The following is a 26,006-nucleotide window of genomic DNA, read 5'->3' on the forward strand; positions in this document are numbered from 1 at the left end:
TTCTCTCTTTACTCTTAAAGTTAACAAATATGTTTTTTTATATTTATCAATCTAAAAAAATAAACATTTAGTCTGATTTGTCTGTTACAATTAAAAAAGTGTTTGTGTTTTGATCTGAAGAGTGTGTGTAAATATCTGGTTTCAACTGTATATTTGATGATTGTCAGCACAAAGAGGGAGAGAGAGGAACAGAGAGGGAGATGCAGAATGAGGACAGAACAGAGATGGAACAAGAGCAGGTGAGACACATGTTAGTCAAATGGTTGTTTACCAAAAGTATCACTGTATCATAGGTACTCATGTATCTCGTACCTAGTGTTTCTTTTTAGGTTTACTATTTTTCAAATTCTACATTTATTAAGTTATGCAGGCTTGTTTGCACAACAAGGCTAAATAATTATATAAAAAATCCCACATGCATACTACCCTTTAGGGCTAAGCCCCCGGGTGTTTCAAATGTCTGGCTCCGCCTCTGTTCACGTCCTTAGCAGTTCAGTTTACTTTTATTGTTTTTGTTTGTTTGTTTGTTTGTTTTTGTAGAAATATAACCCAATTAATTGAAAGTAACTGGTTTAAATGTTGGATAATATTTCGAACAACCTTTGATGGGCGACAAACAAGCAGCTATTTGGCATTATCTGAAATGTCCCGCCCGCCGGACATCGTTTATTATGTCTTTAACCAAGCACAGCCCGCTCAGTACTGTGTGCGGAAGACAACCGCCATTTCCGGAAATTACAAGTCAGCTGCTAGGAAGCTGACGATTGTTGCTGTTTAGTTAGCTTGATGGCTAATCTTGTCAGTTGTTAGGGTTTGCTTCACACTGCTGGAGCTGTTCGTGGAAACATTTGGACCTGTGTTGTTAACGAGCTGCACTCCTGTAAACATGAAGTGGGTGTTTTTTCTCGAGGCTCTCCTCCTGGCTTGTTTTGTGCTGCTGAGCCAAGTGACAGCGAAGGTAAGGCTGACGTTAGCAGACTTAGCTAGTTATGTGGAGGAAATGGTGATGATGGCTGGATGAAATGAAATGCCTTTTTCTTTCAATCTCCTCTAAACGATGACTTGTCGCTGTGGGTTTGACAGTTGGATGTCAGAAAAGTTAACTAATGCGCGAATGTGGCTGCTATGTTTGCTGCTTGATGGTGAGGATGTAGAACAGAAAAAAGAGGCTATTTATCCCGAAGTTGGCAAGTTCCTGTGTTAACAGCGGCCAAAACATTAAACATAAAGCTGGATAAAATACATTACGACAGGACGAAAGGGGTCAGTAAAGTAGGAGCACAGTTAAATAGAGAAAAGTGAAGGAGTTAAGTATCTAAATAAAATAATGACACTCCATCTAAAAAAAAAAAAGTGAGTAAAAACCAAAGATGCAGGTATTGTCACGTGACTGTACTGAATGCGTGTGACATCTGTAACCTGTATCGACATAACTATAATAATCAGTGTTATGGTTGAGTAAGCAGGTTCAACAAACTGTGTCTGACCATAAAGTCCAAGTTGATTACCTCTCACACGGGCAACTCTTGAGTTTTAAGTTCGAGAAAGCCAGAGTTCAGCTGCCTGAGTTTGTTCACCCCAGAGTTTAATTGCTTCAATGCAGGCTCTCCATTTGAATCCATCTATCTTAAAAACAGCATCGCGGCATTTTATTCAGCATCGTCCACTCAGTCATCATTTACTCAGATTTACTTTTCATTAACAGATCAATCCTAACAAACACACTCCTGGTTTTACTAATTTGATGGATGATAGAAGCTGTTATTAAATGAAAATTTAAAAAATTAAAAAGAGACAAGCAACATCCTTCTGCCATGTTATGGGTGTTGATGTTGTATAGTCTGTCCATCAGAGGGCACTAAACATCTTCCCTGTTGGCAACACTGATTGAAACGGCACAAACACAACAATCAGCTAATCTGAGCAGAGCTGGGCAGAATGTAAACGAGTAAATTAATAACCAGACGAAAAAATGTTAATGAATCTGTTTATGTTTTCTTTGTCTGAAAGAAAAGGAAATCATCCGATATATCAGAATGTCAGATTATTAAATGAACAAATATAAATATTGGGCTTAAATATCCTCTAAGTTTATTTTGGGATGATGTAAAGTGTAAAGTGTTTAGTTAGTCCCCATAGGGAAATAGTTCCTCTGCATTTAACCTATTCACCCAGTGAAGCAGTGGGCAGCCACCAGTGCAGCGCCCGGGGACCAGTGTGTAGGGACGGTACCTTGCTCAGGGGTACCTCAGGGTAGCCGTTCAGTGGAGTCGAACCCCCGACCTTCCGATCATGGGGCCACCACTCTACCTACTGAGCTATCCCTGCCCGATTATTATGATTTGCATAATAATGAATTAATTGCATAATTGCATACTAATGAAATGTGTAGGCTTTTGTGTACCATATATTGTGCAAATGTGTTTGACAAACAAAAAAATGAACATTTGCCGTCTCTGTTGCAGAATTCAGAGGACATCCGCTGTAAATGCATCTGTCCGCCGTACCGAGAAGTCGAGGGTCAAATCTACAAACAAAATGTCTCTCTTAAGGACTGGTATGCTAACAAATCCGTCGCTGTGTTTCTCTCAATGATGCAAGTTGTCCTTGGTCTGTTTAGCTGAAAAGCTGAAAGCTTGTTAATTTTAATGTTTCGTCAGCAACTGTCTCCACGTGGTTGATCCCATGCCAGTGGACGGGAAAGATGTGGAGGCGTACTGTTTACGCTGTGAGTGTAAATATGAAGAGAGGAGCTCGGGGACCATTAAGGTAAATTCAAGTTAGATCAAAGAGTCGTGGTTGTTTTTTCTTTGCTGTGACGCAGGGCTGTATCTAATGATTGAGTTTTAGTTTTATAGTCTTATTGTACTTTTATTGTGACGCCTCTCTTTTGTCTAAAGCAAAATGCAAAAATGAAAAACAGCCAGCCTATCATGTGACTCATGCTGTGTGTGACTTAATGGATTATTGTTCAGCTTAGAGGACATCTGATTGTTTCAGTGACTTTTTTTTTTTTTTCTTCTAAACCAGGAAACGAGCAATCCCACAGTAATTGTTTCTTATTTTCAGTTTACCATCATAATGTACCTGTCCATTTTGGGTCTGCTGCTGCTCTACATGGTCTACCTGACTCTCCTGGAGCCCATGTTGAAGAGGCGCCTGTTTGGGCACTCGCAGCTTATACAGAGCGACGATGATGTTGGGGTATGTGGTCCCTTTAATTTTACAGCACTCCACCTGAGAGCATTGTTGTATAGTTTCTTTTCACTGCTGCTGCGCCACTCTTCTGCTCCTTTTATGAGGATTTTTATGTGGACCCATTGGCCGAAATGTCACATGGGAGTCATCCTTTGTAGGTAAACTTTAAAAGTTTACAAGTGCCTCTGTTAATTTTCAAACCCTTTTTTGGTGCTGTGCTGTGCTGAAAATGCCTCAAGTGAATCTGATCGCATGTTTCAAGCAAAGACTGGAGAACACGGTAGTTACTACAATCGCAGGCAAACACGGGAGCAGGGAGGATCTAAAACAAGCTGTAACTACCTTCTGTTCACAACATAGTTAAAAGAAAGCTGATGACAGCTGCTACATTACTGATGGTGAAATCGTGATTATTTATAAGAACATGGGCATGACAAAGATCTGGGACAGGAAGTGTGGTTGTGGTGCAGTGGGTGAGAACACAACCTATGATGTGAAAAAGTAGTGGTGAAGCTTTAGGTTTCCTGCTGCTGCAGATTCACGTGAAAATAATTTAATTTGTGAAATATGAGTTGACCCTTACTGTAACATACTCACAGGAAATGCAGTGTATGGGTCAGTAAGCTTAGCACTTACTGCTATCGTTCATCAGGACGAGCTGATGCTCATTTTCTGCATTTTTTTCCACTGTGGAAACGATTAAAATGAACGAAGAGCTTCACTCGGCAGGAAGGAAACGAATTCCTCAGAGAGATGACCAACTCCTGTCAATATTCCCAGCTGTTTACCAACTGATACCACAGGAGACATAAAATCAGATCAGAGTTATTCACAAATTGATGGAAACAGGCTGATTATGTTGTTATTTTTAAATAAGATAAAGATATTTTGGTTTTAGTCGTCCTCACCATCAAAATCTGTGAGCTCAAACATTGTCTGATGCCACCAGGTGTCACCTAATTGACATGACTGAAAGGATTCCCACTTTAACGTGTCAGTTTTCAAAGTCAAACATTGGTCTGTTTATTACATTTGTTCATGCTGCTCGCTTGCTGCACAGTGAACAATCAGCCTGAGTTTGTGTTTTCATTAATCTGTACTTTTTAAAAGCCAGAACACACTCATATGCAGTATCAAGTAGGAGAAAGAAACAAAAAGGAAACAGTTCAGTAGATTCCTGACTTCTTGCTGTTTTCTCTTTTTAATTATTTAATAAAAAGGCACTGTGAAAATGCTCAAATTTCTTCGTAAGAGCAGACAGTTTGGTTGTTTTAATTTAATTTCCAGTCTGAAAGACTGTTTAGAGAAAAAAGCAGTGACTACCTTTGACTGTGGGAGGTGGGTGCAAAGCAGTCTCACTGTGTTTCACTGGCAAAGTTTAGGCAAGAAGAATTGTGGTGTTTGTCTTATACTGTACAAAAAGCTAATGCTGCCACTAAAAGTTTAAGATTTGTCAGTATATTGTTTTTCTGGTGAATAAGCTGACAACAAACAGCTGAGGTGCTGCGTTGTCTTGTTTATCCCAAAGCCTGTAGTCAAAATTCAGACCACATGTTTCTCCTGTGCTCTAACATGAATTAGATGAAGAAAAAAAAAAAATTGCAAGCAAAACCAATAAAAGCGGAAGGACTCCTGCAACATTAATTATAGAGGAAATGGTGGGCTTGTAATGTTTAGTGCTCGATACAGAGAGACTGTCTGACTAAAGCTCTTGCTTTTAGTCAGACAGGGCTTTCCCTTTCCCATCCTCACAACATAATCCCATAGCCATTTTTTACTTAAATAATATCCAGTAAAGAAGATTATTATAGTTGACTAAAACTAAACTAACATCTGGATACATTTTAGCTAACTACACTAGACTTTTTAAAAGAAAAAAAGATTTTGTGAACTCTGAAAACTAAAATAAAGTTTTAGTAAATTATAAAGTTTTAGGGTTTAGTTTTAGTGTTTGTTAGTTTAGTAAAATTTCATTACAACTTGCCTTATGAGGCATTTATGGACATGTTTATTGGGACTCATGGTGTCTTACAAGACTGTTAATTAACTTCTTTCCAAAAGTTTTGTTTTACTTGTACTGATTTTCTAAATCTTGCCTCTGACACATTGCCGCCATGCAACAATTTAAAAGCCTTAAACCAGCAGTGAAACTTATAAAACGAAACATTTTCAAACAATAAAAACCAAAACTGAAATCAGAAAATCCACTCTGGACACCAACAGAAACCAAACTGAATTGAAAACAATCATAATAAAGTAAATGTGAAAGGAAACTAGAAAATACAAAGCTATAACAACACTCCACCGGAGACTAGGCTTTTGTTAATTTAAATGATTCTCACTGCTAACCCGGCTTGAGCAGCTGTCAGCATACATACATCCCAAACAGAACAGAGGACATCTACATGTGTGTTAACGGTGTTGTTTTTATTAGTTGTTGTTGTTTTCAAGACGGTCATTAAAATGTACATTTGAGTCTTAAAAAGAACTACCGAGACGCTCGTGTTTGACGTACATCAGACTTTTTAATCTCACTGTGTTAACTTTGCTTTCAGGACCAGCAGCCGTTCGCCAACGCTCACAACGTGCTGTCCCGGTCACACTCTCGATCCAACGTCCTGAACAAAGTGGAGCATGCCCAGCAGCGCTGGAGGAGGCAGGTCCAGGAACAGAGGAAATCTGTGTTTGACCGCCATGTTGTTCTCAGTTAAAAACCGTGATTAAGTAAATGGTGGAGCAAAAAAACAACAATAACAGAAAAACACTGTGACAGACGCCCTCCAATTATATCGCTTCGTTTCTCTCATTTCTGAATCAAATCTAAACGTGTGTGGTGCATCAGAGGTGGACATAGGTAAGAAATCATTCCCGGCTCTGGTTTAGTCTGCAGGCAACACACGAGGTTACTCTGAATTAATTTCTTGCACAGTTTAAATACACAGACCTAAAACACAATTTATTCTTTGACTAATGAATCTGAGCTAAGAGTCCTCTTAGTCCAAAGAAGTCTGATTACACTTGATTTCTGAACAAAACATCCAGATGTTGGTCATAACTGGCTGTTACCTTGTTGGCATTTAGCGGGGTCGATAGTTTCCACCCTAAAACAAACACGATCACTGCTCTCACCATGGGAGCAAAAAGGAAAAGAAAAATCATGTAAAATACTCCTGCTTTAAAAATGCATGTTTTATAAATAAATCTTTTCTAAATGTGTTTACGATCCTTCCTTCCTACCATGATTATTAATGTCTCATAACTGGTGTGAAATTAATCATTTTAATGAACTGAATTAAATTTGGTAACTGAACAAGTAGTTTCCCTGAACCTTGTTGCAGAAATCAATGTGATTTCCTCTCGATGTCATAATGAACTTACAGTAGCTGTGCTATTGGTTATCGGCTGTTAGTGGCCCTTTAAAATCTGTGCCCTCTCCAACTGCCTAAATGTAGCGTCACGTCTTTTGGTTTAGCAGGTTTTTTGGGGGTTTTAAACGCTTGGTCAAACATCACGTCCACAGTCAGTGTCCTTGTTGTCTAACAGGCAGGGTTTCTGTGACAGAATTTATTTTGTGTATAGTTTGTGTGAGTACATGGGCAGAGTGGATGAACTGCCATCGCTGGGAGACATTTGAAAGTGTTCTTAACTATTGTATATGTGGTACCTTTAACTTTGAAATAAAGTTCTGTAATATTTCTGATTCTTGCACTTGTAATCTGTTCGTTACATTGGTCCCAGGTCAGCCCTGAGAAAACACGTTTAACTACTAGTTTGTTGTCATTTATTACGATTTATATATTTGGGGGTTTTTTGTTTTTGTTTTTTTGAGCTGACTGATATGCTGCAGAGGTCCCAGGACAAAGATAAAATACCAACTTACTTTAGAACAAAGACGATCATTGTATCTACACCAGAATCCTGCCCGGGTTCAGGTCATGTTTGTCACATGTTAATCACAAAAGAGCCACAAAAAAGCAGGAACCATATGAGGCTCCTCATCATTTTAGCTTTTATTTCAACATACGTGTTAATAAACAATACAACTGGTAACCAAGTCATCACAAAGAGGGGGCGTTTGTAGATATGAGGTTGGAGGAAAGCTTGATTTAGGGCTTTGGTGATGGCATAAATTGATGCAGAGCTGACGCGGAAGCATAATTCTCATGTAACCCTGTGACACTGGTACTTATAACACCCAACAGCATCAGATGACAGCATGGATAGGACCAAGAGAAGTTTTTATTCATATATATATGTATATATGTATCTATATCAACTGACTGAGTATGTTTACATCAGGTACTTTATTTTAGTTATGCAACTTGTGCACTATTAAGCTGCCTGATTTGGGTTACAGGTTTTACTCAAGTAAAACGTCTTAATAATAGCTCAGCCCCCCGCCCCCGACTTCTCAAAACACAAAATTATGTTTAGATGTTGTAAGAGGGTGTGAATCATGTCAGATTTTCTACACCAGATTTCTGCACTGATTTTTGGTTGTGATTAAATATTCAGATTTCCTGTAGCCCCCCCCCCCCCCCTCCGCGAGCTTTGTTCTTGGTCTCTTGTGGCAAAAACGAGGCAAGAATCCTGGAAACACCCCGGTCTCAAAGTTAGTTGGGAAGCCTCCCTTCAGTGACAGCGTGTATACGATTTTTCTAAACTCTGACAATCACTTTAAATCGTTTAAATCCACAAGTCAACCAAACTAAGAAAAACAATAGATAAAAAAAAAAGGAGAAACCTTTCTGCTTGAATGCATTTCTGGGAACCGTGGAGACAAACATCTCCCAAACTTTGACATGTTAGTAATCCAGCCTTAAATACCTCGTTTTTTTTTTTTAAAGTGTTCTTTTGTCTGGTGCTTTTCTGGCTTAGTAAATCTCTGTTTTCATAACTTGTCCTCTCTGTGTTGGCAACAGTTTTTCTACCAATGGAAAAATACTAATTTGGGATTCAGCTTGGTCAATAAAAAAAACTCGACAGGCATTTTCTTCTTCTTCTTTTACTTCTCATCTTGACATAGTAACCCATTAAGTTACCGTGTCATGATGAAAATTTGGATTTCGCAGAGAAAAGTCCCATACAAGCATTCAAACCAGTTAAATTGCAGATGTTTGATAACTCCAACCATCTTCTTTTCATTTAACTCAGTGATTTCCATACAGCTACGTCATCGTTTCCTGTGCAGTCCGCTTTTCCTTTTTTCCCTTCTCTCTCTGCATGCAGTTCTACCGAGAAGACTATTTTCCCCAGTAAAAAAAAAAAGAAGCAGTTTTCAAGCTGCACACATACACACACACACAGAGAGAGAGAGCGACACGGGCTCTGTGCAAGAATGGATCAGTGACCTAACTGAGCTCCAAGAAAGACAGTCAGGTAGGCTTTGTTTCTTTGTTTTACCTCCTTAAATGTTCTTTGTATAGAAATCTAACCAAACTTTCCTTTTTTAAAAGTAAGCTGTAGTTTTTGCAGCAGATTTAGAGAGTTTCTGTGAAGAAAAACAGCTGAACGGAACGATACCTTAGTCATTTTTGATATAATTAAGGTGTGTGACTCAAAAAAAAGTTCGCAGATAGTGATTTAGATCGATGTCAGATGATAACTTCAGTGTTTAATGTTTATGTGGGAAAGTAGCTCTTCTCAGTTTTACTGTTGCACTTGCATCGACGAGCCTACAGGGGTCGCCTCAGACTTTGAATTTGATCCAGTGCAGAATCGATGGCTTTTACATCCATCTGTGTTTATTTTATTTCATGCCCCAACAAGCTCCCGTTCAATTTTTTAAATGACTTTCCCAGGTATTTGTCAAACCTGTCCCTACTAATACACACACACACACACACACACACACACACACACACACACACACACACACACACACACACACACACACACACACACACACACACACACACACACACAGTCATGTTTCCATATCTCCACAATACATTACACTGACTTACATTCATTTTGCTGTTGTTACCTCAAGCCAAGTCTTCTTAAAATGCACTGATTTTGTTATTTAGAGTCTATTTTTGTACCCACAAGAAAGCCAGATCCTCGGAATGTTACCCCGTATCGCTGCATTCAAGGTTTCTGATTCAGTTCGGACTGATGTTGTGGCTGCTGTGTGGTCAGAAGCTGAAATGCCATGAGATAAAGGAATGTCCTTGTACTAAACTGTTCTGCTTGCTGCTCCGCCAGCACATCATGTTGTGAAAGCTGCAGCTATTCAGAGCATTTTTAGAAACAATAACATCTTATTGTTACTTTGACTGAGAGAACAAGAAAAGTTTTGTGCTTCGGTTAAACATTCCCCCCTCGATAATCAAAGAGTGATCATGGTTACTCATAGACTGCAATCCCCCTTTTCCCCTTGAAGCAGGGATGTGAAACTCATTTTACATGCGTCCCATTTTGATCTTGTGCTGAGACCTTTACACCGACACCAGGTGTTTAACTAAGCATTTAATCCCTGTGATATCTTGATATAAAATAAAAATAAAATAAATAAGTGCATTTCTACATGATCAATGTGTAAAATTAAGACAATTACTAAGACACTGCCCAGATTGTCTTGTAGTTTTTGTTGATTGATGAATTTTGTTTTCAACTGAAATTTCTATAGTAGACAGTAAACAGCAACTTTTCTGTCATTTAATTGTTTAAATGTGTCTTAACTACTTATTAAAGGGCGAATGGCTGTGGGGGATGTCTTTCAGAAATAAAACCTTTAAAAATACAGTTAAAAGAAAAAATATTTATGCCCTCTTTCATATTTTCCAAAACCGCTCAGTGGGCCGGATTACAGTTTTTCCTGGGCCAATTCTTGCCCCCAAACCTCATGTTTGACACCCCTTTCTTAAAGGGTCTTCTATAACACAGAACCAGCTGATAACTGTTATTTACTGTAACCCTCAAGGTGGCTGATACTACCTAGCTTTTCTAAGGTGAACGATGGACTGATCCTAACAGCCACAGTACCATTTGGCCTTTTTTGCATTCAAACATGTGCGAATACAAAGAAAAGTAAGTGAGAGTCTCTTGAGAGTGATGTCAGATACAGTTAAAAGAGACACTTCCAGCCCATTTCTTCACTTCTTTCGAAGTGAAGAGGCTGTGTCAACTCGACAAGTTGCATCTTCTCCCTCTGTGCTGTCAGGCTGCATCTCAGGGTGTTGAAAAGACACGTCAACTTAATCGGGAAGTTAAAGAGCTGCCTTGGGTCCTTTTCTGAAACTCAATATGGTGTTTATTACACTATTTAGGGGATAATTGTGCTGTGACTTTGACTTCTTGTCCTCTCTTCTCATTGAAACTTCAGGAAGGAAAAAGAAAGGCTTAGTAATGATTTTCTCTCTGGCGTGTCAGTGGCCAAAGTCTCACAGAGATGAGGCGTAATCGTATCTGTTGTTCATGTTGGATGAGATTACTGCTTATTCCCTCATGAGTGCAGCTCCAGGAGGTGTGTAACGAATGAATACGATGTCTGCTGTCAGAGCTCTGTGGTTAGTCCCGAAACTGAGGTTGAAGGGATTCACATAAAGTTTTAGAAATCTGTCTTAATTGGGATTCCTTTCCTGTCTGGTAAAATTTCATGTATGCTCGTGAGTCTGTGCTTTGATGCTCCCGTGTCCTGTGAGAAGAGGATGTGGCTTTTAATGAGAAGTCCAGATGCCACTGTGATCAGTGGAACAACGAATTCCACATTATGTTGTGGTGGAAAAAAAAAAAAAAAAATCCCACAAAAAGCTGTTAGTGCCTAAGTCTTTTGTGCTGAAAATGTGCGGATTTGAAGTGTTTTCAGGAAGGACGATCTTTATGAGACCTTGAAAGGATTTGACGGGGTCTCTGTAAGAAAAGCTGCACAGTCACTGATCTGTAGGCTTCCTGCTGACTTCATGTAATGAACCGCGATCACGGATGTCTGAGTTTTGTGACTTCCTCTCTCTTCCCAGGCTTGTGGGATGATAAGACACCCCAAGAGACTGAAAGGAGAATGTTTATGGGTGCTCCTTCAGTGTTTGGGGCAGAAATGTACAGACAGATAACCATGGATGACAAAGGGAACTCTCTTGTGAAATAGTTGGAAACGGTTTTCTCTGAACTTCCATCAACTTCTGCCAAAAGAACAAAACATATATTAGAAATTCCTTTATTTGTGTCCAGTGCAAACCTTTTTTAATTGGATGCGAGACCTCACCATAACACCGCACTACAGGCTGAAATGAGTGTGTCTTTCTCTTGTTTATAAATGACTGATGTAACTTTTACTGATGTAACACCTGGCTTTAAAAAAAAAAAATCACTGCCCTTAGGCTTAAAGCATCACCCGTGAGTCTGATTTGGTGTCTCCTGCCAGGTCTCTCCTCTGTTACACCTGGAACCACACCCACAAGTGATGACATGGGATCTTGGAGTGCACCTGCGTATCTGTGCAACAAGGTTAAAGGTAGAGGTCAGGAATGAAACAGATTTTCAGGGATTCTTAGTCATCTTTTTTGCTTTTAAGTGAACATTACAAAGTGATATCACGCCATACTCTTACTTCACTTGCAATAGGTATTCTGAATGGGGGTTTTCTTTAGAAAAGCACAGTTGTTTTCATCATGAGGTGGTCAGAGATGGATGATTAATAGAATCAGTCATCACAAATCTGATGATTTTTTTATAGGTCTGCGTAGGGTTGAAAAAACACCCAAATTTTAGTAAACTGTAACTGTTTGACAATAAAGTTGAATTCTATTCTATTCTATTCTATTCTGTTCTGCATATGGTGCTACTCAATAAATAAAGCTCATTAACTTAAAAGTTGAATTTATCATGTTACTGTAACTAAAAACTGTTGTTCTGATTAATAGAAGCAGTAACTTTGGTTAGTTGAGTGTCTGAAGGGGGGGCACGATGGTGAGAAGGTCCCAGACCAGAGTCCAGTCTGGGGGCCTTTCTGTGTGATGTTCCCATGGGAACAGCTACTCCAGTTTCCTTTAACAGTCCAAAGTCACGCATGGAGTTAGGTTAACTGGTGATTCTAAGTTGGCTGTAGCTGTAAGTGTGAGTAGTTGTCTTTCTCTTTGTGGTAGACTGGTTATCCAGGGTGCACATCCTGCATCTCGCCCTACGGCGGCCGGGATAGGCTCCAGGGCCTCCTGCAACTCAGAATTTGATAAGCTGAAGAACAAGATGGGTGGATCTGTGCATTTCCTTTTAATGTGAAGGTGACTAAAAAGAGATGATTTTTGTTCCAAGTCTCATTTCTTGCACATCGTTTCCTCCACCCTGGGGTGTACTCTCCCTTCAGGGAACAGCACAGTCCTGGTGCACAGCTGGCTTTAGAGGACACCGCTGGAGTCTCTAGTTTGAGGAACAGACGTTTGGCAGTTTTTATTAAACAGGACCTGTAAGAACCAGATTGTGCTTTGAGTCATCACGAAGCATTTTGAGCTAAAAGTTAGAAAAGGTGCCTTAAAAATAACGTGTTTGACTGACTTTGAATGCACTCTGGTGAAGCTGCTGGAGGACAAATGAATAACATGAGGAGTCTTCATGTGTGTACGCACTTTAATGGTGAACATGTCATAAGGGATCTTTTTCTATCATTAATGAAACGCTATTATACGGCCAACATGCATTTGCACATGTGGGCAACACTCGGTCAGTGTTTCCCATTCACTTTGGACATATGAATGGCATCTTTGTGTGTGCTGTGGAGCATTTTTCAGCATGACAATGCCCAGCAGCCAGCTCTGGCAGCGCGGATTCGTCCCATCAGCAGCCCTCGGCTCCTGAATATTCATCCACGCTCCTCAACTCGTCCTGACAATAAACAAGAGGCCAGAGGCTTGAATGCCTGGGTGGGGAGGGGAGGAGGGCAAAGGGGCAGAAGGAAGGGAGGCGGAGGGGGGGCAAACAACCCGTTTCCAAGGTAACAAGCCCAGCCTCTGTACTCTGCAGCAGTCTGTGAGAGAAAGGAGAGGGGAGGCAGGAGGGCTTTTTCCTTTTTTCCTCCTTTTCTTTTTTTCTGGTCGGTTTTAGTTGGAAAGACATGAGTCGCAGTTTATTGAGAAGGGCAGGTATCCGGCAGAGCCAGCCAAAGTTTTTCACCGTGTAGACGAACGGGATCTGTGCGTCGCAAAGGGATTATAATCTCAAAATACCAGCAGCCATGGATGTGAGGGGAAACTCGGAGGTAAAAGCCGTCTGCTTTTTTTTTTTTAAACAAACAAAAATTTCCCGACGAGCTACGGCAGGAAGTTTAATTTGTCACAAAGCAGCTAGTGGGACAAAGCAGGGGTGGAAAATAACTTTTTAAAAAGTTGCAAGGTGCGTTAAAGTGTCTCCATGTGACCATATTTGGTCAATGGCATGCTGAACGATGAAGTGCAGTCATCGGCAGACTGCTTTGCTTTCACCCCCCCGACAGCTGACCCTTTGAATGAAGAAAAATGTCCCAGCGGATGCAGGCAGTAACTCTGCGGGCTTTGTAATTAGTTATTATCGGTCAAACATCCCTAAAGTCAAACCAGCAGATAAGTAAGAAAACAGCACAAGACTCCAGATCACACGACTCTGAACTGTGTCCTTTTTCCTGCTGGAGTTCAGGCTTATGGTGAGGGGGGTGACTTCTGTTGTTTTGGCCAGGGAAGGGTAAAAACCCAAATACTTTTTAAAACATGCATTCTGCGTATTTTAACCTTTACACTCTTGTGCATGTGCAGTTTTATCTGTTAACGCTTTTTGCGCCACACATTTGGAGATCATTTGCATTTCGTGTGATGTAGCAGTCCTTAAAAAGTATCATTAATCACACCTCTGTGGGTTAAAATGATCATGTACGTGTTTTCAGCTCTACTTCTTAGTTTGGAGCCTTTAATTTAACTTCTTCTGACCTGGCTTTGGCGCAGATGCAGGTCCAGGATTGGTTTATTTATTTTTTTTGTGATTCTCTGAAACATGTGCATTTACTTACTTGGATAAAGGGGGAAAATCTGGCCCATGTATCACAATTGTTTCAGGCAATTTAAACTTCTAAAAGCACCTTTTTTTTTTTAGAACAACGCTGGGAAAAGAGTGTTTTCACTACACTGAGGTTTGTGTAGGTTAAGTATGGAGAGCTGTGTGGCTGTCTTTCTTGAATGTTTTGGTTCCTGAATATGAGTTTTCTTAACAGATTACAGCCTAAATCCTTATGATCTTATCTCACTCACCATAATGCAAACCCTATGGCTGTGAGCGGTTTTCTTTAAGCTTTCTTTTTCCTCCCTTAAAAAAGCCTTTCCATTGTGCAGATCAAACAATGACCTTCCCCTCTCACTGGATGGGACTGTCAACACAAAGCTATTGAGGAAGTTCTTCTCTGTTCTCCATTCACTCTATGCCATCGTGCGTCTAGCCTAAACGGGCCGTTGTTCACTCAACATCACAATCAAGAGTTGTTTTTGTCTTCAAGATAGGTTCATTGGGATTTACTGAGAATCGTGAGGGTCTGAGGTTGCTAAAGCGATCCTCAACTACATTTCTTCAGATCTGGGGGGTGTATTTCTCCAACATGCGGTTTTGACAGATTTCCCAGTCATAAATCTGCAGATCACAAGACCATCTCCCTTAGCTTCCCTCAAACAGCCACAGAAGTCACAAAGCTTCTTTTGAAAGCAAGCTTTTCATTGCCTTTCATGAAAGCATTTAATCTTATGTGACTATATCTACGCAGAAAGGAGACATATGATGCCGGTGCCTTTGGCTCGCCTGTGACTGTTTTAACCAATTCAGCTCTCACATTCACGTGGCTTAAAAACACAGCAGATGTCACACCTGTGGAGAGAGCACAGAACAATAAGGTGTGTGTTTCTTTCTAGGATTATAAACACTGATCTCATCGATCTGCTGTCGCTCAGCTAAGAAACTATATTAACCTTGCTTTCCGCCGTGGGATTTTAGTTCATTGAAGGTCATGCTATGCTGACTTAATATTAACTTTCAGGCATACAGTATTACCCACTGATTTAGGTCTAAGGCACACTCTTAGTCATACTGTTTGTCACCATGCTGCGGCCTCAACATACAAACTAGATTTATTGGCATCCCAGTGTTTTACTTTAGTACATTTTACTTCCACCTTCTATCCTTGATATGAGTGTTTGAGAGCCTGCCTGACCTCTCATTAGCTCATGAAGTAAAGCAAAACATATCACTTTCTTTCTGTACTGGACAATAACCCGTGAATTGTGATGGATCATGAGTGGGATGAGCTGCTATATCACTGGTGTTCTGGTTTTCACAAGCGCTGGTGTTAGGTTGATCAGTACCTCATATGATGCTCTATTCATGGTGCTTTGTTAGTAGACTACAGTCACAGCAGCAGTTCTGTTGTCAAAAATTTGTCTGGCTAACACTGATTGCAAGACCTTCAGAGCTGCCAGCTATGGACCTCTTTTACAGCGTAACGTAGTGACACTCACCGTTCCATGTGCCAAACCAAAGATGCCATCGTGATTCATTTATATTAGTCGTCTTTCCTCTGGGGCTGCCCAGAATTGCACAGTGTAAAACTGCCTTAAGCTTAATCCCTTTTGCATTTACCAAAAGAAATCTACGACTGGTGTGTCTTAAGGTTTCCTAGGAAGTTTCTCAAGCTCTCTCCAGCTGCAGTGCCAACACGACTACACTTCCTCTCACCCACTCACAGTACCTCTGGTTCAATAGTGCTTTTTTCTTTTTTCTCATTAAAGATGACAAGTGCAGGATTTCCACAAAGCTTTAGAAAGACTTTGGTTACAGCCTTTTTCTGTTTGTCTTTTAATAAAAATCCAAAAATATTTTTCAAGCTATTTCATGTGAAGTAAAAATTAAGCCTCAAGCTACTGTGTAACTTAACCTCTATATGTAACCGTTTATAAGCGCCCCCCTGGGCTGTATAGTTAATGGGTCGTAATGTTTTAATAGGATTTTGCATGCCATGTCAGGGTAACAAAACATCATTATGTAGACGTTATCATGCCGTAAGACGTCCTGACTATATTTATTCGAGGGGCTACATTTGTCATGTATAGTTGCGTGCTGAGATACGAGCAGCGCTCGGGTTGGATGTCTGGAGTACACACACTCTCAGCTGTGTTTTTATTTCTTAAACACTTGTCACAACCTGTTGATACTCAGAATAAATGGTGCAAGCGCTGCATTTACAAAGCCTCCTTATAAAGTAGACAGCCTATAATCTTTAATGAATTGCTAGTGAATTTGACTCGGAGCATAATTTTCCCAGTGCCATTAATCAGCACATATTGACTTGAGTTTCCAGATTATTGAACTCAAAACAGCTAAAGCCGAGGAACGTCTTTATCTGTCTCAGTCATCACATGCGTAATGACTCCCCTAATGAGATCACGTCCAGTTATATTAATTAACTCACTGGCTACTTTAAGTCAAGAGTGCTAATGCCAGTGTAATCAATGGGAGCCCAGTTGTTTTCTTCAGGATTTGTTCATCAGCGAAGCCTAAAAAAAGGGGGTAATTTGATCCACATATTTTAAGTGCTCCACAAACAGCTCATATTTGTTCTGTTTCTAACTAAAACTGTGCGGTGAAGTTCGGGGAAACATCACATTTATGGCCAAAAGAATCCAGTGCCAGCTGTTCTTAAGTTTTTATAACTAGTGATGGGAAAAGAAAGTGTATGAACAGTGGAAACTGGGTTATGAATGAGTGGTCATGCTGCTGGCCCTCGTCCAACATGGGAGAAAATAAAGAAATCCATATAGCTTGTTATGAACTGTTTCATGTAAGAACTGCTTTCTTTTGGCTGTCTGTTAGTAATTGGGTAACATTACGGTTCAGCCGAGGATGGGCGGCTGATTAGTGATTAGTGTCACGCTGTCAGTAGACTGAGTCTCCCGTGGTGGGCAGATGAACATTTGCTCACGCAGAGTGATAGTCTCGGTCGGTGTGTATTGGTAAAAAACAAGGTTTGTGGATTTATTGAGCAACAGGGCTGTGATTTCTGGAAAGAGACACTGCTGCAGAATATTTTAAATGCACTTTTTTGGTTCTTTGAGTACTACAAGGAGAGAACCCTTGAAGTTATACATCTCTACAGCTGAGATCTCCAAAACTGCGCAACACCGTGAAACAGTCTTTAGAAAAATGAGATTTCTAGACTCGACTGTTCCTTTAATTTGCATAAAACTGATAGATTCTGAGAAATGACTCATAGGAGAACAAATGAACCACGCAGGTATTAGTAAAGCTAATCTCTTTCTCTGTTTACTTAAGCTTTAAGAATTTGGCAAACAAGAGCACATTTTGTGTCCTTGGAAAAGTCAAAGACTTTTCTGTTGGAGGTCAGCTTTGTGACAGATTCACCCCCCCCCCCCCCCCCCACCTCCCCGCTGCAGCTCAGATGGACATAAGCCTGTTTTCCACATGCCTGCCTCTGCAGCTGTGCATGCTCATATCTAGGTTATACAGAAGGGGTTTTCATCTTTTCCACAAGGAGAAAATATGCCATGATTGCCCTGAAAAAAAAAAACAGAGATAAAAAAAGAAGTATTGGTTCCACCTGGACAATCGAGCTACAGTGGCAGCATGGCAAAACATGTGGTAGTGTAATTATATAGGTATGGGTATGTGCAACTGCCAGTAGCACTGACCTTGGTGAGTTTCTTTTACATAGACAGATAGAGGCCGTTAGAGTCTCAAATGGGTCTCCAGAGAGTCTCACTATGAACACAATGCACATATATACTTCAGGTTTTCAGTTTCAGATGGGAATTTTTGCTTTCCCATCATGGTTGGCTTATAAAATGCCTAAAAACAATCTTTACATGAAGTGAAAATGATTTTATGTGTATTCATCCTGTTGAATATCAAATCCTGGGTGCCCTTCTGAAAATATGTATCTGTACCTCAACTCCCACGCTGCTCTGCTGACATGATTCGGCTCAAATTGGCTCAACGGACTTTGTCCGCTGGGGACAAAACTGGTCTTTCAGGAGGTACTGAAACAATGGTGTGGATCAGTGTGTGGGCTTTTGCACTCATGTCTGCCAGCAAGTTGTGACGTCTGGAAAGAGTTGAGAATTCGCAGAGATTTTCACCCTTCCTTTCCCCATTTGTTTTTGGCTGCCTGTGAGCTCTGCAGTGGTTTGAAAAACCTTGAAGTCAGGTTGCTGATCAGCAGAAATAGAGAACCGGGTCAACCAGAAAAGCAGAGAAACAAGAGGCAGGCAGCTCTGTTTATGAAAGCTGTTGTGTCTGCTGCTTCTGATGCATATTTTTAAAGTTTGCCAGTCTTGATAATAACATGAAAATGTTACGTAAAGTTAAGCGGTTCCGTGAAGATTGCTCTTAGCCAGGTGCGTATTTGTGTAGCCTTACACTGAATGAGAACAAAGGTTTTGGCTTTGACTCCAGGTGTTTCTGCCCCTCTGCTGTGCTTCCTTTCACCCTCTGAGAACAGACTTTAATATTTTGAATGCAGCCAAGGTCTGACGATAATGCAAATATTAGCACATTCCTGCAAGTTGCGGGGAGAACTATGTATCAGATAATATGTCAAAAGTGACAGTGCCAAGGACATGTGGACTCTCTTTAAAAGACACACACACACATAGACTACAGACTGATAAAAGACTTACTTTTTAACCATCTCTCCCTCTCAAGGACACACTGAGCACAAAGAGCTCTTTTATTCCAGGCCAAACAGTCTAATGGAGACACTGTCATGGTCCCATTTCATCAATATGCTCCTGTTGCTGGGGGAACATATGCGTCATTGATATGTAATCACATAATACTTCTGGACATGAACATGACAGAACCAGGAAAAACCCTGAAATGGCAAAGCTAGCTAATTAAGACGATGGTGTTGAATATCCAAAAGTGACACGTTGGCTTACAGGATTTGTTTTTATGCCAGAGGCAAAAACAGCCAGATAGTTTTTAATCTCTGCGTTGAGGTTGAAGTAAAGGGATTAAGAAGTAGCGCTTAAAAAAGAAAATAAGGAAGAAAAACTTTTAGCTGACTAAGTCTGGATGTTTTGCTAAGCTAAGATTTGAAAGAAGAGGAAGCAGGCCAGTTGCTTGGAAATGCGGATATGTGTTAGTCGACATGGTTAGGCGAGACAATAGTGTAAATAAAGGATGGATGTGCTAGCGGCATTTTGGGTGTAGACAAAATGCCAAACTCATAGGACTTGTTTTTTTAAGCAGGACGTGACCATATATAGGATGAACCTGGGGAGTTAGCTTACACTAGCCTAACTAGCTAGAAGAGTGCATTGTGGTTCAGTGTGTTGTAAAACAGGATGATAAGTTGGCTAGCGACAAACAGACAAAATGTATTGGTCACAGAAACCAAACAATGTGACTTTGAGTGCACTGGGTGTTGTTAGTTTCAGGGTGTTGATCTTCAAAAATGGCTGATCACACCAAGAAGCAAACTCACCCACAACAGGCCCATGGGAATACTCTTCACCATAAAGAAGACTTACAGTCATCGTATCATCTGCATATTGGGAATCCAGATGTGGCCGGATTGAATTAAAAGATGAAGAAAAGTCAGTAAATAGGAGCAGAGCATGGGCTTTGGCCCTTTCCAGACGACGATACAGGAAATTTATTCAACCACGGCTTCATCTTCAACGCCCCTACAAGGCCTGTATGCAAATTGCAGTGGATCATTATGCTCCATCTCCTGCAGAATCTCCTTTCTGTTGAGCTTTTCAAAAGACTTCATCACTAGAGATGTTAAAGTCCAGTCCCTGAACTTTTATTAGTCTTATTAAATTTAAATAATTTTCCACCCATGTTTACTTAAGATGGAAAGTTGGCATTTTAAAACTAATTGAGGCCTAATATTAAATTAAAAAAAAAATTAAAAAAAAATGACGCTGTAATGAGCCCATGATACAGTGTTACAGTAAGAAAAGGACTTCACATTGAAAAGCTGACTGGAGCCCTCAGCCTCTCGGCCTGGGGCTCGGTCACTCTGGCACAGCTGGCTGCCGGCGGAGCTCACGGGCACGTCACTGCAACCCCCCCTGGCTTCTGCTTCGCGGCTGCTGAGTGACCTCTCATCTGGGACTCTCCTTAACTCTTTCTGGGATAGTGGCGCAGCTGCCCCTCCGTTGGTCTTCCTTGGTCTCTTGTGTTCTGAGGGCCTCTGGATGTTTGGAGTTTTGATCTCCTCCATACCTGCTTCATGCCCTGGAGGACGGGGCTGTGGCCCCCCCACACCCTCTAGCAGATCCTTTTTGGCTCCTATCTCAAAGCACACTGTGCGCCTTCGATCTTATGTGCTGCACAATAATGTTTAATATTTAGTATTTACTGTTATATTCCCATAGATCATCGTGATTTTGTTTATTATGTTGCTCTTTTTTTTCTCTTCTGCTTCTTCTCTCTTTTTTCTTTCTCAACAGGTGATCCAGGTGATCGATATATGTATTTTTTGTCTGCTTATTTTGTTGGTTTTTGTTTTTTGCCTTTTATCCCCGTCCCTCTTCCCCGCTGTTTTTCTTTCCCTCTTTCTTTCTCCCCTTTCTTTTCCCCAGTCAAATCTGTCCCCGTATTTAGCAAGTAAAAATGAAATAAAATAAACAATAAAAAAAGGTGAGTCAAATAGACCAATACGGCAAGGCTGGGATGGTCCATTTGGTAAAGTAAATCCGTTGGGCATCTTTCTTCGCCTTTAGACAATAATTCTGATGGCAAAAGAGCCAAACGGGACAAGCAAAAAAAAGAAAAGAAAAAAAAGCTGACTGGTAACTTGGTTACAAGTTACAATTAAAATATTATTACTTAAAAAAAACTATTTTAATGGTATACAGCTTTTAAATGAACCTTTATCTTGTCAGTTGTCAGTTATGCACCGCTTCATAGGAAAAATTGGAAAAAAGATGAATAACAGTACAAACTCTTGTCTAGTCATCCAGCTCAAGGCTATTTAGCTTAATGGTTAATGCTGCTTCTTACTGGGGTTTGTGAGATTGTTCGGTTTCCCCTCTGCAGAGAGCTCGATTAAGATAGTTTGCAGGCTGGTTCAGGCCTACATGTGATCTTTAGACTGCTGCTTTATTCAGCAGTTCCACACTCTCCTTTTGCCTTATGTTTGACACCCCTGATGTAATGCTGTGTTCCAGATACCTCGGAATTCAGATGTTGGAGAACGTTCAGGAAAAGGCACGGGAAAACAAGATTTGTTTTGATTCTTAGCAAGATAGAGGCATTCAAGTGTCGCTAGCAATACAACATAATACTTATTTTATTGAGCTTAAAAATACCGCTACAGTATATTCATGGATAGAGCCTCAGTGTCAGTCACTGCTCTGCGTATGGATTATTTAGTGAGTTATGGATACAGAACAGTGCCATTAGAGAAAAGTTTTACCGTTTTACTCCTGTTTACGTTCAGTACCGCTATCTTGAGTTGCTATCTTGGGATTGCTAGGGCTGCTCTGACGTGTCAGGTTGGAAATCCTAGTTGAGGGGACATTCCAGATTGAAATTCCTAATTGGAACTTGGAAGTTAAGAGTTCAACTTATTCAGGAATGCACTACAAACGTCAGGGTTAGTCAAGTCAGCTTTGTTTTGTGTTATGTTGCTTAATGACAAATTTGCCCCATTTTCATTATCAGACTTCCTCCATCCTCACATATCCAAGTTCCTCCTAACAAACCCTTTAGAAAGAAACATCTGAAAAAGCAAGACGGGGACGTGTGGGTGAAAAGAGTGGACACGGAGGGAGAAAGATGGAGACAGAAGAATTGTGTTTTTACAACAACAGGACAGCAACCTCAGGCTAAAGTGTGCCTTTTTGTGTCCTGCCTCCAAACCCCGTAAAACCCCAAAGATTTTAACACTCTGCGATGTCAAGTGTTTCGTCAGTTGTTGACCGTTAGCTTGCCCTTGGCTCTGACATCTCAAGAGAAAAGTTGTATTGAATGTGGTTGAATGCACTTTAAAGGTACTCTAGAGCTTTCTTAGAAGTGGTTGTTTACAGCCAGTAATTTTGTGTAGAGAGATGGTATCAGACCTCAGGAAGTCAGTTGGCTAACGCCTTGGTGTTTACACTGAAATGTCCATCTTGGGCCTCTGTGACCCATTTCTGTGATTATAGCTTTCTGAGTCCAAAAAAAATGAAAACAATAAATTTACACAGATTAAAATTGATTCTAAGTTAGCTACATAAGGTAATAATGATGTTAAAGAAATTATTTCTGCGCTTCTTTAAGGTGTTAGAGATCAAATCAGAGAGAAGAGAGTGGAGTGAATATCATCTCCAAACTCACCATATTTTAATCAGGTATAAATCATATTTACACAGCTGCCAGTGTCTCTGGATTCATGCTTCCTAATTTAACTTAGTCAAATTTTGAATAAGATGAAAGATTTTATTTCTCAAGTTCTCTGAATGTTTTTCTCAACATCCCTTTTTTTCCTGTCAAGCATGATTTCTTACATTTTTATCGTTGTTTAGTCCATCGTGAATCAGTCTAGATAGTTACACGCGTATTAGGATAGTCTTCGATGCCGGACATGTGATTTGTAGAAATCATTTGAGAATTTCTCTAATTTTAGATCAAACAGCATGTTGATTGATGACTCTGTCTCTCTCCGAGGCATGTGAGTGGATGCTTATGATGAATCTTACGTAACTATTTGGATGACAGGAAATAGATGCAACTTTCCACATTTTCCCTCCTATTTTGGGACTAATGTTCTGTTTTTACTTTGAGCTCTGCGGTTTTATGGTTCACAGAGGAGCAGCAGCACTGGCGGAGTCGTATACAGGACAAGGCAAAATCGTTCTTTGTGTTGGATGAAAATAACGATGCATGCCTCGTCGTTCTAGCCCAGTCCACAATCCACAGGAAATAGCTGACAGCAGGAATGCTCCCTCTCTCTTCTCATCTGTCTCTATAGGAATCAGCTCCACTACTGGTTGGCTGGCTTCTTCATACAACAGCTTCCTGTAAACAAGTCATGCTGCCAAGCACCCTCCTATCCTCCAACTCTGATCTCTAGGGATCTCCATTTGACCTCCTCATGCACCAGAACAATTGCTTTGAGCCTTTTTGAAAGGTTCATTGCTGCACTTTCAGGGGCACTGGCCCTCAGTTTGAAGGGAGGCTTTAACTAACTGCTTTGACAAACTTGAGTAAATGTTTTAGGAAGAACGACTTAACAGTTTCAGTGCTACATCAGCGTTTCATAGTGTTATAAAGAGAGGGTTGTTTAGGATGAAAACAATTACACGCTCAATAGTATTTTCATTGCTATGTTCTTTTCACTTATTTTAGACGTGAAAGGTGGTAAATATGTTTGTGTGATACCAGACATACTGCTTGAGTATGAGCCATTGATTACAATTAGGCAAAGCATGAAGAGCATATGGAAAGATTAGGATGTGGGTTAAAATAGCAGACCCTGAATGTCTGTTGTGTACTGTGGGTAATCCATAGCCCGTAAGACTCTTGCAGAGACCTTGGTTGGAATCTGCCCGGGCCTATCTGCCGTGTGGCTTCCTCTGCTCTGTCTCACAGCTTTCCTGTCCTAGCATAATAATAACTAAAGAGCCCCACTCCTTCCCCAAAAATAGACCTATAGTATTATGTGTACAATATGGTGAGTAAGCAATTAGCACTTTATTTGCTAAGAGGGTTTGCCTACCCATCTATCCACCCTGACCTCCACCCTATGCACAACAGATGGGTTTCAAATATGAGTTTAAGCGTTATGAGAGTCTTTAAATATTAACTTTGTTTTAAAAAAATCTGTATTCTTTTCAATTCTAGAAATAAGTAAGCTAAATTAGTTTTCTGGACTTTGTTTGAACTCAACCTTTAATGTTAGTATCAGCAGAGTAGCACATGTGAATATATGTATTTATATATGATTCATAATGTTTATAAAGAGCTTGCTAAATAGAAGTTTAGCTTTTTCTTTGGCAGCACTGTATACCCGTATGCTTTGATTCCGAAAGGAAATTTTTCTAGGCGTAAAAACCCCACAGCTGTGCCGGGAGCTCCGGGGCTTCTCCAGCACAATACTGTCTACATACTCTGTCAGTTATGCCACTTACGTTCAGTTTATTGAAAGTCATCTGCAGTGTTTACACTGGAGATTCAAGATGGCAGATGGGGTGAAATGGAAAACTCTGTAGGATTTCTTTATTAGCCCGAACTGTGAAAAGTTGTCAGATGCAATAGTAGTAAAGCTACCATTGATGGGGGATAATAGTAACAGCTGCTGTTTCAAAACCTTGCATTGACACATTGATACTACAGTTATATAGACCCATAACCACAACAGATGAAAGAACTGCTATGTTGTATCTGTTTATTCATTTGTTTTTGGCTGCACATGTACATGAGAGGTGCTGTATCAGTAGAGTTAGTGTTGCCTTCTGTTAGCTTTGTGTTTTGTTATGTGGCTCCTTAGTGTAGTGGTTAATATGCTCACTTAGCAAAAGATCTCTGGCTTGAGACCGGCAGGGGACACAAGTCCCTGGGAGGGTTGCAGCAGGACCAGTATGAAAATTTGCAGAGTCATCTGACGTGGCGACTCCTTGGGAATAAGAGAGCAACTAAAATAAGCTTTTTAGCTCTATGATTCTATATCCTGAAAATATTCACGACAAATACAAACAATATAAATGGTTTAATATTCCGTATAAAACCCATGTTTAAATGTTTGATATCCCTGTGTTGTAGGTGAGCGGGTGGTTTGCAGACGAACATGACTGCCAACAAGAGTTCAAAGGCTGCACCTCGTGCTGCAGGAGGTAAAGCTCCTCGGGACGTCCCTGACAGGTCAGTGACATGTTGGACAGGGTGGGCTTGGGTATGTGCATTTCAGGGAGCATTAAGTGGTTTCAAAGTGACCAAATGACTCGACTTGAAAGACAAACAAATCCACTGCTCGAATTTATCCATATGTTCCTATTTTTTTCACTCATGGAAAAAAAACAACTAATGATTGTCAGTCATGATAAGGCTTCCAAAGCTTTTGCAAGTATGATCCTGTTTCCTGGACAAGTGCCCCATTCAGCCCTGAACTGAATACTGAGCTGAAACGTGTGTCAGCATGTCGAGAAGTGACAGTGATATACTGCGGGAAAACTCATTTACAAATGCTTTGTAAAATATAATTCTTTATGATCCTGTCAAATTTGTCAAAAGCCCCTCTGAGTCACATTTCCTGTCACATCAAATAAAATGTGTCGTATTTCATATGTTGATAAATTGAAATATATAGAATTCAAATATTTTCAGTATTGCAGCAAATAAATGGCTGCACATGCATACTTTTAACAAACCTAATAAATAATAAATCAGCTTTATTATCTCCTGATTTGTTGCATTCTTCTTTTTCTTCATGTGCTGAAGAGACTGTAGAAATAATATTTTATAAATGCCTTTAAGCAGTGTGACAAAAAAACCATCACACGTGGTCTTTAAGTAAATGTACAAAAAGAGATTAAAAAAAACAAACAACTGGCATGTTTTCATGTCAATTCATGAATTTATATGATACTGTGGTCTAAATTTAAACATTAGAAAAAGAAATACATTTTTAAGGTATCCTGAAAATTGGACATATTTGAAGAACGACCCTTTTGTCTTTGTTGAAGCTGTTACACGACTCTGCCATAGCTGATTTTAAACAGCATTTTTTTTTAAATCCATGGTTTCTATTATTCTTATATAGTTAATGATTCCCAGGGATGTTGCTGATTTCTATTCCTTTTCTCATTTTTCATTCTGATGAAGCAAGACACACAGAAGAGAGCATTTCTTACATAGAA

General features: G+C 40.1%; 2 protein-coding genes across 3 annotated transcripts in view; both read left to right on the forward strand.

The window, feature by feature from the left end:
• Nucleotides 1–715: 715 nt before the first annotated feature.
• Nucleotides 716–6,883, forward strand: tmem9b (TMEM9 domain family, member B). Its single transcript, XM_085402411.1, has 5 exons — nucleotides 716–958; nucleotides 2,466–2,557; nucleotides 2,661–2,769; nucleotides 3,070–3,204; nucleotides 5,754–6,883. Exons 1-5 carry the CDS (start codon nucleotides 887–889, stop codon nucleotides 5,907–5,909), a joined length of 564 nt encoding a protein of 187 aa, XP_085258537.1. The 5' UTR covers nucleotides 716–886; the 3' UTR covers nucleotides 5,910–6,883.
• A 1,545-nt stretch (nucleotides 6,884–8,428) lies between these two features.
• dennd2b (DENN domain containing 2B) overlaps nucleotides 8,429–26,006 on the forward strand; it is a 56,597-nt gene continuing 39,019 nt past the window's right edge. Inside the window, exons 1-2 of one of the 2 annotated variants that reach the window (XM_085402428.1) lie at nucleotides 8,429–8,577; nucleotides 24,913–25,011. In XM_085402428.1, the coding sequence (XP_085258554.1) occupies nucleotides 24,938–25,011 (74 nt within the window). In that variant the 5' untranslated portion in view covers nucleotides 8,429–8,577; nucleotides 24,913–24,937. Of the gene's footprint in view, nucleotides 8,578–13,148; nucleotides 13,391–24,912; nucleotides 25,012–26,006 lie in introns of those variants that run through there. The other variant, XM_085402422.1, reaches the window with a different exon arrangement.

Source organism: Rhamphochromis longiceps, linkage group LG1 (genome assembly GCF_057381845.1).
Source record: "Rhamphochromis longiceps isolate RC_006_pf linkage group LG1, R_longiceps_female_GT1.1, whole genome shotgun sequence".
Classification (NCBI taxonomy): domain Eukaryota; kingdom Metazoa; phylum Chordata; class Actinopteri; order Cichliformes; family Cichlidae; genus Rhamphochromis; species Rhamphochromis longiceps.

Coding starts and splice junctions, on each gene's coding strand:
- tmem9b (XM_085402411.1), top strand. CDS start 887: ATGAAGTGGGTGTTTTTTCTCGAGGCTCTCCTCCTGGCTTGTTTTGTG. Junction 2,770..3,069: donor GGAGCTCGGGGACCATTAAG/GTAAATTCAAGT, acceptor TCTTATTTTCAG/TTTACCATCATAATGTACCT. Junction 3,205..5,753: donor AGAGCGACGATGATGTTGGG/GTATGTGGTCCC, acceptor CTTTGCTTTCAG/GACCAGCAGCCGTTCGCCAA.